The sequence below is a fragment of the Hypanus sabinus genome, chromosome 9 (genome assembly GCF_030144855.1).
Source record: "Hypanus sabinus isolate sHypSab1 chromosome 9, sHypSab1.hap1, whole genome shotgun sequence".
Taxonomy (NCBI): Eukaryota; Metazoa; Chordata; class Chondrichthyes; order Myliobatiformes; family Dasyatidae; genus Hypanus; species Hypanus sabinus.
The window spans coordinates 113,342,974-113,358,514 of record NC_082714.1 but is presented as its reverse complement, the minus strand read 5'-3'; the positions used below and the strand labels follow the sequence as shown (position 1 = coordinate 113,358,514).

Sequence of the window (15,541 nt, the reverse complement as noted above, 5' to 3'; positions counted from 1 at the left end):
GGTGAACTCCCATTCAAGATAAAGTCATTTATTGGGAATGCCATTATTCTCTCCTCTCCACTGGAGCCAGTAACATTTCAAAGCAAGGCAAGCATCTTCCTTTTTGAAGTTATTATTTAAGGGATTTTGGGACAAGTTGTTCTATTCCACGGGTTTCAGCTGTCTCTGGACTCTACCCAATTGTTCCTATCAGTGGTTTATCAGGCACCATTATTCCCAACAGATGGAATTAACATACACTCAGAGGCCAGTTTATTTGGTACACCCATACACTTGCTTGGTAATGCAAATATCTAATCAGCTAATTATGTGAAACAATGTATAAAAGCATGCAGGCATGGTCAAGAGATTCACTTGTTCAGAGCAAACATCAAAATGGGAAGAAATGTGATCTAAATGACTTTAATCCTGGAATGATTGTTGGTGCCAGATGGGGTGGTTTGAGTATCTCAGAAACTGCCAATCTCCTGGAATTTTCATGCACAACAGTCTTTAGATTTTACAGAGAATGGTATGGAAAACAAAAAAATGAATTCACCATTGAGCGACAGTTCTGTGGGCAAAAATGCTTTGTTAACGAAAAGAGGTCATAGGAGAATGGCTAGACTGGTTCAATTGTACAGGAAGGTGAGAGTAACTCAAATAATCAGACTTTGCAACAGTGGTATGCAGAAGAACATTTCTGAAAGCAGAACACACTAACATTCACTCAATGGCCACTTTATCAGGTGTAGGAGGTTTCCTGACCCCTACAATGGAACAATTTGTTTGTTTGTTTTGAGGGAAGTGTTATTTCTGAGGTGCATTAACAGATTAGTGTAAATTCATCTGGATTCTGTCTATTACACTGACAGATCTATTTTGAATATGAAGTATCAGCCTGTAATTAGCTGCTAAGTGAATTCATGAACACAAGAAATTCTACAGATGCTGGAAATCCAGAATAACACATACAAAATAGGAACTCAGCAGCTTGGGAAGCTTCTTTGGAGGGGAATGAGCAGTCAACGTTTCAGGACAGACTGTTCATATTCATTTTGTTTTGACTGTGATGACCTGGAGATTGTGAGAGCAAGGCCATTCTGTGTTTGAGAGCCAATACAGTCATTTCTTGATTAACAAAGGGGATATATTCCTGGTGCATATTTTGTTAAGCAGAATTTTATAAATGAAAGGGCACGATGAAATTATTATAGAAGACTACATTAGAAAAGCAAGAATGTAATGCTAAGGCTTTGTAAGATAATGGTCATACCTCATTTGGAGTATTGTGAGCAGTGTTTGGGCCCCTTATGTATGCTCTGGCATAGGCAAGGGTCCAGCTGAGGTTTTTTTCAAAGTTTAAAGTAAATTTATTATCAAACTACATATATTACAACCCTGAGATGTATTTTCTTGCAGGCATATTCAATAAGTCCATAATAGAATAATAACTGTAACAGAATTAATGAAAGACTGCACCAACTTGGGCATTCAATCAGTGTGCAAAAGACAAAAAAATTGTTCAAATACAAAGAGAAAGAATTAATAATAATAAATGAGTAAGCAATAAATATCAAGAACATCAGATGAAGAGTCCTCCAAAGTGAGTCCATAGGTTGTGGGAACATTTCAATGATGGGACAAGTGAAGTTGAGTGAAGTTATCCCCTTGGTTCAAGAGCCTGATGGTAGAGGGGTAATAACTATTCCTGAACCTGGTGGTGTGAGTCTCGAGGCTCTTGTACCTTCTTCCTGATGGCAGCAGCAAGAAGAGAGCATGATCCGGATGGTGGGTGTCTCTGACAATAGACGCCACTTTCCTTTGACAATGTTTGATGTAGATGTACTCAGTGGTGGGAAGAGCATTACCCGTGATGAACTGGGCTGTATTCACTATTTTTAGAGGCTTTTCCCTTCAAGGCATTGGAGCTTCCACAGTAGACTGTGATGCCAAATCTTCATAAACATCTAAGAAAGTAGAGGCATTGCCGTGTTTTCTTTATAAACTTTGTATTCCAAAGTTAACGCAGGTTGGCTCTGTGGTTAAGAAGGTGTACGGTGCATTGGCCTTCATCAATCATGGGATTGAGTTTAGGAGCTGAAAGGTAATGTTGCAGCTATATAGGACCCTGGTCAGTACCCACTTGGAATATTGTGCTCAGTTCTGTTTGCGTCACTACAGGAAGGATGTGGAAATCATAGAAAGGGTGCATAGATTTACAGGGATGTTGCCTTATGAGAATCAGTTGAGTGAACTTGGCCTTTTCTCCTTGGAGCGACGGAGAATGAGAAATGACCTGATAGAGTTGTTTAAGATGATGAAAGACATTAATCATGTGGATAGCAAAAGGCTATTCCCAGGGCTGAAATGGCTAGCACGAGAGCCACAGTTTTAACGTGCTTGGAAGTAGGTACAGAGGACATGTCAGGGGTAAGTTTTTTTATGCAGAGAGTGGTGAGCATGTGGAATGGGCTGCCGGTGGCGTTGATGGAGGTGGGTACAATAGGTTGTTTTAAAAGACTCCTGGACAGGTTCATGGAGCTTAGAATAATAGAGGGCTATGGGTAACCTTAGGTAATTTCTTAGGTAAGTACATGTTCAGCACAGCTTAGTGGGCTGAAGGGCCTGTATTGTGCTGTCAGTTTTCTGTTTCTATGTTTCAATTGAACACATCTACAAGGAGTGGTGTCACAGGAAAACAGCATCCATCATCAAGTAGTCCCACCATCTAGGCCATGTTCTTTTCTTGCATCTGCTATTAGGAAGAAGGTATAGGAGTCTCAGGAGCCACACCACCAGGTTCTGGAACTGTTATTACCCCTCAACCAACAAGCTCTTGTACCAGAGGGGATAACTTCACTCAACTTCACTCACCCATATAACCATATAACAATTACAGCACGGAAACAGGCCATCTTGGCCCTTCTCGTCCTAGTCCCACTGGCCTGCACTCAGCCCATAACCCTCCATTCCTTTCCTGTCCATAAACCTATCCAATTTTACTTTAAATGACAATACTGAACCTGCCTCTACCACTTCTACTGGAAGCTCATTCCACACAGCTACCACTCTCTGAGTAAAGAAATTCCCCTCACGTTACCCTTAAACTTTTGCCCCCTAACTCAAATCATGTCCTCTTGTTTGAATCTCCCCTACTCTCAATGGAAAAAGCCTATCCACGTCAACTCAATCTATCCCCCTCATTATTTTAAATACCTCTATCAAGTCCCCTCTCAACCTTCTACACTCCAAAGAATAAAGACCTAACTTGTTCAACCTTTCCCCGTAACTTAGGTGCTGAAACCCAGGTAACATTCTAGTAAATCTTCTCTGAACTCTCTCTATTTTGTTGACATCTTTCCTATAATTTGGTGACCAGAACTGTACACAATACTCTAAATTCGGCCTTACCAATGCCTTGTACAATTTTAACACTACATCCCAACTCCTATACTCAATGCTCTGATTTATAAAGGCCAACACACCAAAAGCTTTCTTCTCCACCCTATCCATGTGAGATTCCACCTTCAGGGAACTACGCACCATTATTCCTAGATCACTCTGTTCGACTGCATTCTTCAATGCTCTACCATTTACCATGTATGTCCTATTTGGATTATTCCTACCAAAATGTAGCACCTCACACTTATCAGTATTAAACTCCATCTGCCATCGTTCAGCCCACTCTTCTAACTGGCCTAAGTCTCTCTGCAAGCTTTGTAAACCTACTTCATTATCCACAATGCTTATTACCTTAGAATCATCTGCATACTTACTAATCCAATTTACCACCCCATCATCCAGATCATTAATGTATATGACAAACAACACTGGACCCAATACAGATCCCTGAGGCACACCACTAGTCACCCCATTACTGAACTTTTCCATCAACCTATGGATTCACTTTCATCTCATGTTCTTGATATTTATTGTTTATTTATCTATTGTTATTTAGTTTGTATTGTTTCTTTTCATATTTGCACAGTTTGGTGCCTTTTTTACAATTGTTGTCTGTCTTACTGTGTGGTGTTTCATTGATTCTATTGCATTTCTTTGTTCTACTTTGAATGCCTTCTAGAAAATGGATCTGAGGGTAGTACATGGTGACATATATGTACTTTGATAATAGACTTACTTTGAATTTTGAATTTTGAACACATCCTATGGCAGCTCATTCCATATGCTCACCACCTTCTGCTTGAAAAAGTTTAAAGTAAATTCATTATCAAAGTACATATATATCAACATATACTATCCTGCGATTCATTTTCTTAAGGGCATTCACAATAGAACAAAGAAATTTGTGAGTCCTGAGTCAGTGGTAGGGAAGCTACTGGAGAGAATTCTTAGGAATAGGATTGATGAGCACTTGGAACACTATGGCCTAATCAGCGAGAGCTAGCATGACTTTGCAAAGAAGTTGTGTGTTACTAAAGTGATTGAGTTTTTTGATGAGGTAATGACAGTGATTATTGTAGATGTAGCCTACATGGATTTAGTAAAGTGTTTGACACGGTCCCTCATGAAAGTCTCATCCAGAAGATTAGAAGGTGAATTGGTCGTTTGGATTCGGAATGCCTTGCCCATCAAAGACAGAGGGTAGTGGTTGAAGGGACTTATTGTAGCGGGAGGTCTGTGATTAGTGGCGCTCTATAAAGATCCATATTGGGACCTCTGCTGTTTGTGATGTATATAAATGACCCAGCTGAAAAAATAAACACGAGGAAATCTGCAAATGCTGGAAATCCAAGTACTCTCCAGCATTTTGTGTGGATGGGTGGGCTAGTAAGTTTGCAGATGATAGAAAGTTTAGTGGTGTTGGGTATAGTTTAGAAGATTGGCAAAGAATACAGCAGTTGCAGATATGGGTGGGAAAATGGCAGATGGAGTTTAACACAGCCAATTGTGAAGTGTGCCTCTTGAAGGGTCAAAGAGAAAGAGGCAGTATACTGGTAAGGGCAAGAGAGCAGAGGGATTTTGGGGTCCAAGTTCGTAGCTTCCTGAAAGTGGCTACATAAATTAATAGGTTGGTTTAGAGGAGGTAAGGATCATCGCATGCTTGTCTTTATTAGGTGAGACATTGAGTCCAAAAGTCAGGAAGTTATGTTGCCGCTTTACTTTATAAAACTGTGGTTAGGCCACATTTTTAGTATTGCATACAGTTCTGGTCACCCCATTATAGAAAGAATGTCAAGGCTTTGGAGGGGAGGTAAAAGAGGTTTACCAGGATGCTGCACTTTAGAGTGCATAGGATTTCATGAGAGGCTGGGTCAACTTGGATTGTTTTCTCTGGAGTGGTGGAGGCTGAGGGGAGATCTGTCGAGTCGAAGTTTATAAGACAAGGCATAGATAGAGTAGACCGATAATACCATTTTCCCAGTGTTGAAATATCTAAGAGGGCATGCATTTAAGAAGATGTGTGGGGGAAGTGTTTTTTGTACACAGAGAGTGGTGGGTGTCTAGAATGCATTGCCTGGGTAGGTGGTAGAGGCAGATACATGAGGGACTCTGAAGAGACGTTTAGGTAAGCACATGAATGTGAGGAAAATTGAGAGACATGGGCATTGTGTGGACAGAGGGGATTAGATTAGTTGGCACTCGATTGTTAATTTATTCAATTCAGCATAACATTATGGGTGAAGGGCCTGTTTCTGTGCTGTACTGTTCTAAATATAATGGAATGAATGAAAAACTACACACAATGTTGGATAAACATCTAATGTGCAAATACAAAAAAAAAATCAGATAGATAGAAACATGGAAAAATAAATATATAAATAGTAGCTTGGGTTGGCTATTTGGAGAGACTTGGTACATCACCGAGTTTGGCAAAATGTTTGCAGACATTTAATCTCCATTTGAGAAGCCAGCGGCAGAGCGCACTTGAAGGTATTGTCTGCTCAGAATGCCAGCTTACATACTCCTCCAGGGTCTCAATGGATACTGATTAGAGAACATGAATTGTCGAGTCCATCAGGTCCTTCCCCCTCTCACTCTAAACTAGTTATAGTCTCCCCTACCCAAGGCAAAAGACTGTTGCCATCCAGCTTATTTATGCCTCTCATAATTTTAAGCGTTTCTGTTAGGCTGTCCCTTCCCTGGTAAACTTCCTCCTATGACACAGGCCTCCTAGTCCTGTCAACATTCACCTGAATCTTCTCTGCATTCTTTCCAGTTCGACACATCTTTCCTGTAACAGGGTGATGAAACCTGCACACAGTAGTTCAATTTCAATCTAAAGTTACAGTAATTCTTTTCACATTAATTTTTTTTTCATAATTTGATTCTTTAAATATAGAAATATTTAACCTTTTTCCCTTAACTGAAGCAGTTGCATTGCTTTGCATAAGGTTTCAGACAGCTCTGTGTCACATAACGTTGACAAAAACTGACCAAATACAAAAATACACTAAATATGGTATATTTTCATGCAAAATCTATTTTCACTACATTGCCATTATTAACTTTTAGAAGAGCTGGACCAGCTGGAAAAATGAGCTGAAAAATGGCCGATGGAGTTTAACACAGACAAGTGTGAGGTATTGCACTTTGGAAGGAAAAACCAAGGTAGGACATACAAGGTAAACGGTAGGGCACTGAGGAGTGCAGTAGAACAGCAGGATCTGGGAATACAGATAAAAAATTCCCTAAAAGTGGCGTCACAGGTAGATAGGGTCATAAAGAGAGCTTTTGGTACATTGTCCTTTATAAATCAAGGTATAGATTTGAACAGTTGCAATGTTATGGTGAGGTTGTATAAGGCATTGGTGAGGCTGAATTTAGAGTATTGTGTGCAGTTTTGGTCACCGAATTACAGGAAGGATATTAATAAGGTTGAAAGAGTGCCGAGAAGGTTTACAAGGATGTTGCCGGGACTTGAGAAACTGAGTTACAGAGAAAGGTTGAATAAGTTAGGGCTTTATTCCCTGGAGCGTAGAATACTGAGGGGAGATTTGATAGAGGTATATAAAATTATGATGAGTAGAGAGAAAGTGAATGCAAGAAGGCTTTTTCCACTGAGGTTAAGGGAGAAAAAAACCAGAGGACATGGGTTAAGGGTGAAGGGGGAAAAGTTTAAAGGGAATATTAGTGGGGGGATTTTCACGCAGAGTGGTAAGAATGTGGAACGAGCTGCCAGATGAAGTGGTAAATGTAGGCTCACTTTTAACATTTAAGAAAAACTTGGACAGGTACATGGATGAGGGGTGTATGGAGGGATATGGTCCAGGTGCAGGTCAGTGGGATTAGGCAGTAAAATGGTTCAGCACAGCTAAGAAGGGCCAAAAGGCCTGTTTCTGTGCTGCAATGTTCTATGTTTCTATGGAGTGAAGTTAAGCAAAAGATAAATCCAACAGACAGTGTCCTATATAAAATGTCCCATTCTGAGGTAACCTGTGAAGGGCACCAATCTTGGAGATCCTCATGTGTTGCTGACTCACAATGATGAATAATAATGTCCTTGGGGATGTACAAAACTGAGAAATCATTACAATATTTGCACTGTCTTTCATTAACACCACAAATTACTTCAACTCTACATACTGAATCACACCTATCATGTGTATATATGTCTGTCTATCTACATACATACATACAAACACACACACTCGCTTTTATAAAACCTAACACATTTATTTTTCAATATAGTCTCCTCTTATATTTGGTCCAGCAGTCGTGGAGCATACGGATCTTGGACCTCCAGAAAGTGTCTACAGGTGGGGTGATTGATAAGTTTGTGGCCTAAGGTAGAAGGAGATGAGTTATATAGCTCCCGTTACATGCACATCAACCCTTTGAGTGATTATGCAGAAAGTTTGAAGTTAATATCTCCTTCTACCTTAGGCCATGAACTTATCAATAGAACCTGATGAGTTAACTGATGGCATGGTGTCAGAGGACTGAAAACTTGCAAATGTTACTCCACTCTTTAAGAAAGGAGGGAGGCAGCAGGAAGGAAATTATAGACCAGCTAGCCTGACCACAGTGGTTGGGAAGATTCTGTAGTCAATTGTTAAGGATCGGGTTAAGGAGTACTTGGCGACGCAGTATAAAATAGGACAAAGTCAATATGGTTTTCTTAAGAGCATATCTTGCTTGACGAATCGGATGGAATTCTTTGAGGAGATTACAAGTAGGATAGATAAAGAGGATGTAGTGGATGTTGTATATTTGGATTTTTAGAAGATCTTTGACAAGGTGCCACACATGAGGCTGCTTTCCAAGTTAAGAGCCCATGGTATTACAGGAAAGCTACTAGCATGGTTAGAGCATTGGCTGATTGGTTGGAGGCAGCAAGTGGGAATAAAAGGATCCCTTTCCAGTTGGCTGCCACTGACTATTGATGTTCCACAGTGATTGTTGTTGGGACCACTTCTTTTTATGCTGTATGGAATAAATGGCTTTGTGGCAAAGTTTGCAGATGATATGAAGATTGGTGGAGATACAAGTAGTGTTGACAAAACAGGAAGGCTGCAGACTCACTAAGTAGATGAAGGGTCTCAGCCGGAAACGTTGGCTACTCTTTTCTCACGGATGCTGCCTGACCTGCTGAGTTCTTCCAGCTTTGTACTTATTCTTTGATCCATAGCATCTGCAGATGCATTTTTGTGACTGAGTAGAATGACAAGAGGGTGGCAAATGAAATACAATGTTGGAAAATGCATGGTCATGCACTTTGGTGGAAGGAAGTGCAGACTATTTTCTAAATGCGGAGAAAATCCAGAAGTCTGAAATGCAAAGGTACTCGGGAGCCCAAGAGGTCTAGAATATAAGAGCAGTGATGTGTTGCTGAGACTTTGTGTGTGGCATCCGTTGGTCTCGAGAGACCATGGATCTGCGCCTGGAGTTTCCAGGGCACAGGCCTGGGCAGGGTTGTATGGGAGACTGGCAGTTGCCGGAGACCGACCTTCCCCTCTCCACGCTACCTATGTTGTCCAAGGGAAGGGCACTAGGACCCATGCAGCTTGGCACCGGTGATGTCGCAGAGCAATGTGTTGTTAAGTGCCTTGCTCAAGGACACAAACACACTGCCTCAGTTGAGGCTCAAACCAGTGACCTTCAGGTTACTAGTCTGATGCCTTGCCCACTAGGCCATGCGCCAACACGAAGACTTTATAAGGCACTAGTAAGGCCTCACCATGAGTGTTGTAAACAGTTTTGGTCTTCGTCAGCGAAAAGTGTGCTGGCATTGGAGAGGGTTCAGAGGAGGTTTACAAGATGATTCTGGGAATGAAGAGAATTAATTCTGCTCCTATGTCATATGGTCTCATGGAAAGGGTTTTCATATGAGGAACGCTTAATGGCTCTAGGCCTGTATTCACTGGAATTTTGGATGGGGGGTGTGGAATCTCATTGAAACCTTTTAAATGTTAAAAGGCCTAGACAGAGTAAATGTTTTCCATTGTGGAGGAGTCTAAGACCAAAGAGCACAGCCTCAGAATAGAGGGACATCCACTTAAAGCAGATTTGTGGAGAAATTTCTTTAGCCAGAGGGTGGTGATCTTGTAGAATTTGTTACCACTGATAGCTGTGGAGGCTAGTTCGTTGAGTGTATGAAGGCAGAGATTGATAGGTTCTCGATTGGCCACAGCATCAAAGTTTATGTGGAGAAGGATGGGGAGTGGGGCTGAGGGAGGGGAAAAGAAGACCAGCCATGATTGAATGGTGGAGCAGGCTCAATGGGCCAAATGGCTGAAAAGTCTGCTCCTATGTCTTATGGTCTTTTGTCTTATAATCACCATTATGCTCTGGGTAAATGTCTGTGGCTATCCACTGTATTTATGCCTCTTATCACCTTTTACATCTCCAGCAAGTTTAATCCTCCTTTGCCCAAAAAGAAAAGCCCGAGCTCATTCAACCTATCTTCATTATAAATGCCCCCTAGTCTAGGCAGCATCCTGGTAATCTCCTCTGACCCCTTTCTAAACCTTCTGCAACTAATTGTTGTCTGGTTTCATTGATTCTATTGTCTATTGTCTATTTTATTTACAATGTACTGCTCTGTTGTAGGAAAAATCACCTGATGTACCTGTGAAACGATCAACAGCCGTCTGACCATCTGGAACACCACTTTGGTACGTACTTACATCTGCTACCAGATGCATGTTCACTGAGGATCTCTCCTCCTGGGACTTGGAAGCTCACTTGTTAGAGACCAAGTTGGGAAACTGGGTTGTAGGGTTGGGGAGGTGGGTTCAGGAGGTTGCAGCATTGTGCTGGAGAGGGTTGGGGTCACAGTCAGGCTGAGATCAGGTGTTGGGGTATTTGCAGAGGACTTGAAAGGGTAGGTCGGAGTAGCCTATCTCCCATGGACCCAATCAGTCTGGTGGCCCAAGTCTGAATAAAACAGCTTCTGTATTCAGAGCGAAGCTCTGGTTCTGCCTAAAGAGATCCAGTCCACTCCTGGGTTCCACATTCACTGGAGGATTCTGGAGATGCAGCATCAATCCGTGACTAGTGAACTCCACTAGATGTCACTGCATTTGTCTACAATCCTCTGTGATAATGGAGCACTTGAAGGCCTCTAGTATTATTTCAGAGCCAAACTGTGACATAGCAGTCATTTAAAGGGAATAGCTTTCAGTACAGTGTAAATAATCATTGCTCAGGTCAGTAATCAGCAACAGTACACCGGTCAGTGATCTATTATAGAAAATGGAATATTACAGCACAGTACAGACCCTTCGGCTTACAACGTTGTGCCAAATTTTTAACCTATCAATCTAACACTCCGACATAACCCTCCATGTTTTTTATTATCCATATGCCTATCACAGGTTCTCTCAAAATTTTCACAAGAGAATTGGATGGAAACTTGCAAAAGTAATATGTTCAGGGCTAAGAGGAGCCAATGGGGAAATGAGAATAACTGGCAGTTCTTTTAAAGAGCAACCATAGCAAAAGTGGTTCTTGAACCAACTGGCAAAACCCTAATCACTATGGTTTCGCAACACTGTTGCTACTTTGATCACTTTGCACTTAAGAGGACTTATGTTTTGTTTTATTTTTTGTTCTTTCTTGTATAACTTTTGTTTAGGTTTTGTTTATCTAATGCTACGTATTTGTGATGCCTCTGTAAGATTTTCAATGCCCCTATCCATACATATACTTGTGCACAAGACAATGAACTCAAATTTTACTTTTGCCTCTTTGCTGCCTAACTTTACACCTGTATTCAAAGCAAATAATTCCTTTGGCATATCCAAATGCAGCCCAGTGTGTGGCCTGAACCAGAATGTGGCATGCACTGTGAGGGTATTTGGTTTGATGACTGCAAAGTTCTAAACACAAATGAAGATCTTAAGTCCTGTTCACTATAGATCGGTATGGGAGGTTATACAATAGCTTACCTACTGTTCAAAGACTAGTTGACTTCCCTGTTTATCCTCCATGGTGAGTTTAGCTGCCAATACTCACCATTTGAGTGATCGGTCCCTGCCGCCCCCCACCAGGGAGGTGATACTTCCAGCTAACTAAGTACTTTAAACACAATTCATTCACAAATTTAAATTTAGATAAAATTCTTAAAACACATTTAAAACTCGCAGAGGAATTCTGTCTTATAAAAGATTCTCAAAACACAGGTACACTTCCTATAAGCTAGAAATACATACCAATGAATTGCAGATGAACAAATTGTCCATTGTAGAAATCAAAGGAAGAGGAATGAATTCTAGTTCACCCCACATTTCTGTCATTCTACTTGTTGTTCTTGGCCATTCCTAACAAGCCTGACTGCACTCTTGCGTTGATACTATTCTTTTGCCACTTGGGTAACTGCACACATGTGATATTTTTTTCAGATACCTTTTCACATAGATTGTCTATAAGTTTCTGGAGTAGAGTTCCCAGGTACCTACAATTAATGCAGTGAGAGGTGACTCTCATGAGTACATAAATCTTCCACTATTTATAGATCAGCTATTTACTATGCTAAATGATAGTATCAATCTGGTTTGCAAGTTTTCTTGAATTATATAACTTTTCCAGTTTTAATTTATATTAAGGACAATAACGTAATTCTATTGTTTTTAACTGCATTTCTTGAGCACTCGGCCTCATGCTGTGGGACAACATCTTATGCTGTATAGATAGTGTTGTTTGTTTACAAAGTTGCCCTTTCAACATTAGACTAATTATTGCTTGCCATTTGCATTAAGAAATGAAGACTGGCTCCCATTTATGACAAAAACCTGAACAAAGAATATAGCTTAACTTACTCAAAAACCAGTCTTTGATCTCCAGAGATGTCAGCTACTGTGTTGGAAAGCTGAGTTTGGCAAAAAATGCCCACTGGCCCTGGACAGTAAATTTCCATCACAGCACACATAACTCTAACACTGGTTCTCCTACTTGTGCAGTTTTCAGGCATTCTGTCTGTAGAGAAGGAGCCTTATGGTTAGCTAAGTATCTGTAGAATGGAAAATTAAAACACAATACCATAAGATATAGCAGCTGAATTAGGCCATTCAGCCCATTGAGTCTACTGCACCATTTGATTATGCTGATTAACCCTCTCAACCCCATTCTTCTGCCTTCCCCCATAGCCTTTGCCACTCTTACTAATAAAATAGTTATGAACCTCTCTTTAAATATATGCAATGACTTGGCCTCCCCAGCTGTATGTGGCAAAGAATTCCACAGATTCACCATCATCTGGCTCAAGGAATTCCTTCCCAACTGTGTTCTAAAGGAACGTCCTTATATTCAGAGATTGCACCCCCCCCCCCCCCAGTCCTAGACTCTTACACTATTGGAAATATCCTCTCCACATCCACTCTTTGTAGGCCTTTCAATGTTTAGTAGGATTCAATAAGACATCCCCACCCACTCCTCTAAACCCAGAGCCATCAAACACCCCTCGTTTATTGATTGTCATCTATCTGATTAAGAGGAGGCAATGCACCACATTCTTTTAAGAATACTCAATTCCTTTAACAGGAGGCACAAGATATTCTGCAGATGGTGGAAATATGGAGCAATACACACAAAATGCTGGAGGAACTCAGCAGTTCAGGCAGCATCTATGGAGAGAAACAGATAGTCAGTGTTTTGGTTGAGACCCTTCACCATTATGTGTGTGTTGCTCCTTTTAACAGGAGGTTGGTGATGAAATCTGCACCACATAGTGTGATTCATGAGGTAAAGCTGCAACATTTTATTCTAATTCTGTGGTTTCTTTGCTTACCAGGACCTGAGATTCAATGAAGAGTTGGCGGAAGATCAGAACCCCAGCTGCTGCTGAGTTCTAAGATTTAATTCTAGTTAAGAGTTGCAGAGCGAACAGATTTGTGGGAATTTATTTCGCCACTTGGGATGTGTCCCAACGGATTGTGCTTTTCATATTCCGAGAAACTGATGCTATAATGCAGCAGAATTCGAAGAAGAAATGACCTAATTCTCGGAACTGGCCACATGATTCAGGTGATGGGCCATGACCCAACCCATGGTACGTTCTGAGGTCACTGCCACGGAACGAGAGTTTCTCTGTGAGCCTGTGGTTTAGTGCCTACTCCAGGTTCATTGACCAGTAATATCCAGCCTAATTTTTCACTTCAGATCTCTAAGGTTTGGTATGACAGGCTCCAACAAATATAAATGAGAAAAGAAAATTCCACTTATTGCAAGATGGAAAAACTAAGCAAACAAATTTGATTTTTGGAGAAAATGGCACATAGCCAAGGTTGAAAGGGAAAGGGCAATATAAGTATAACCTTTTCATCTAATTATTAAAATCCTTAAGTATATTTTAATATGTATCATAAAACCTATTGATATAACATTGTATATTGTAGTGCTGTCTTCTTTTGCACACATATTAGCTTTAGTTATAATGCTGTTATAAAATGCAAAGTCAATTATACTACTTTTATATTTTTACAATATTAAAAACATTGCTTTTCTTGATGCTAATGATCTTTTGACCCTACTTCTGTACTTTCATATAAGTCTACAATAACACTCACTTTGTACTAGATACTTCTATCAAACTTATGTCCTGTCTCTGTGAGTGCCTTCATCAGGTGACACAGAAATAATGAATCTAAAGTCAAACTGTTGCCTCCAGGTACTCACAGGGCAGAAAAGTCAAAGCACCACATATATCTATGAATGCGGAGCAGACTCAATGGGCAGGCCTAATTCTGCTCCTAAGAATAAGCAATGCACACCCTACCAAAAGTATCAGTAGAGCCAATCGCTCAGCACTGACAAATAACTTTATTTTCCAAACTGTTTCAAAACTTTCCGAGATGATCTAATTAATTGCCTTAGAATTTGAGAACTTGCCTGAAACTGGTTGTGTCTGAAATCCGGTAGATGTGTTGTCAGGGTGATCTCTCTGGCTGTTTCATGAGGTGATTAGCTTTGAGTTACATGACAAGGCTTGGAGTGTATTCATGCCATAGCAGTAGTAGTAGTAGTATGAATGCTCAACTCAAGTATGATGTTCTCCCAAGGGGAGTTGTCTATTGGTGGGCTCTCAGCTGGCAGTAGAAGCTGATCCAGGATCCACATATTCTGGTGCAGTGTGGACAAAAGTAGTTCTTATGTAGCCCTCTATCATCTTGGACATTGGATTTGTCTTTGGTGTTGTTCTGATTACCTCTCCTTCCTAAAATGAGCAGGAATCTTCAGATTAGCCACATTGTTTGGAGAAACAATGGAGCAACCCTTGCAGAAGTTAAAAGTGACAGAAAGAGCCTACTTAGGATTTGTAAAGAGCTGGATATTTGTCTAATAATCAGGGCTTCAGCTAAGGCAACAGTATTAGAAATGAAAGGGCTTTTAAAGATTATCATGCTGATCCTCGTAGTTTGCTGCCTAGACCAAGCTGATAAAGGCCTTACTGAGCTGATAGGACTTAGTAAATCACCTGGCAATAGATCAGTAGTGCTGGTGGAGTAACCATTCTGGCAGGCGGGCACTCACTCCACATAAAGCTGTGAGCAGTCCCTAGATCAGAGTAAAGCAAACTGTGTGATGTAATTCCCCTACGACCCTCATTCCATTATCTCACAGCTCCACATAGATCTTCTTGCCCTGGAGGTGTTAGAAATAAAATATTGTAAAGTATTGACTTATCTCTTTCAGTATATCTTTCCATGTTCTCTGATTTACCACTAAGGTGGTGTAAAGTATATGATGTTGTCCTGAACAAAGTAAAAGAAAATACACTCCTTAGTCTCTCTATGTACCCTTCCTGTGTAAATTAGAATCACATGTAATAACTGCTGAATTTCCTGGAGTTACTGAGTAATTTCCATCTAGCGACTGTAACATTGTTGCTACGCAACTGAACATATATTAAAGGTTTGATTTGAACCATTTGATATGAGACAATGTGTCCCATTTGTATTTCTTTTCTAAAGTGCATCATTCAGTTGTAGACAATATTCTGTTTAATTTGTACTGACCAGTGTGTGCAAAATTCTTGTGCAATTTTTGCCCGGTGACAACATGTGCACACTGAATTTTTTTTATGTGAAGTAGACTACCAAGTCCAGTTTGTTGCTTAAAAGAAATAAAATAATACACATCATTATTTCTCATATGCTAT

General features: G+C 40.5%; 1 protein-coding gene across 4 annotated transcripts in view; it reads left to right on the top strand.

Annotated features, from left to right (window-relative positions):
- The window catches only part of LOC132399738 (pleckstrin homology domain-containing family G member 4B-like), a 223,190-nt gene extending 207,883 nt beyond the window's left edge, over window positions 1-15,307 (top strand). For 2 of the 4 annotated variants that reach the window (XM_059980440.1, XM_059980438.1), the window contains 3 exons: window positions 6,457-6,552; window positions 9,994-10,058; window positions 13,175-15,307. In XM_059980440.1, the coding sequence (XP_059836423.1) occupies window positions 6,457-6,552; window positions 9,994-10,038 (141 nt within the window). In that variant the 3' untranslated portion in view covers window positions 10,039-10,058; window positions 13,175-15,307. The remainder of the gene's footprint in view (window positions 1-6,456; window positions 6,553-9,993; window positions 10,059-13,174) is intronic. The other 2 variants (XR_009514053.1, XM_059980439.1) reach the window with 1 other exon arrangement.
- The last annotated feature ends 234 nt before the right edge of the window (window positions 15,308-15,541 follow it).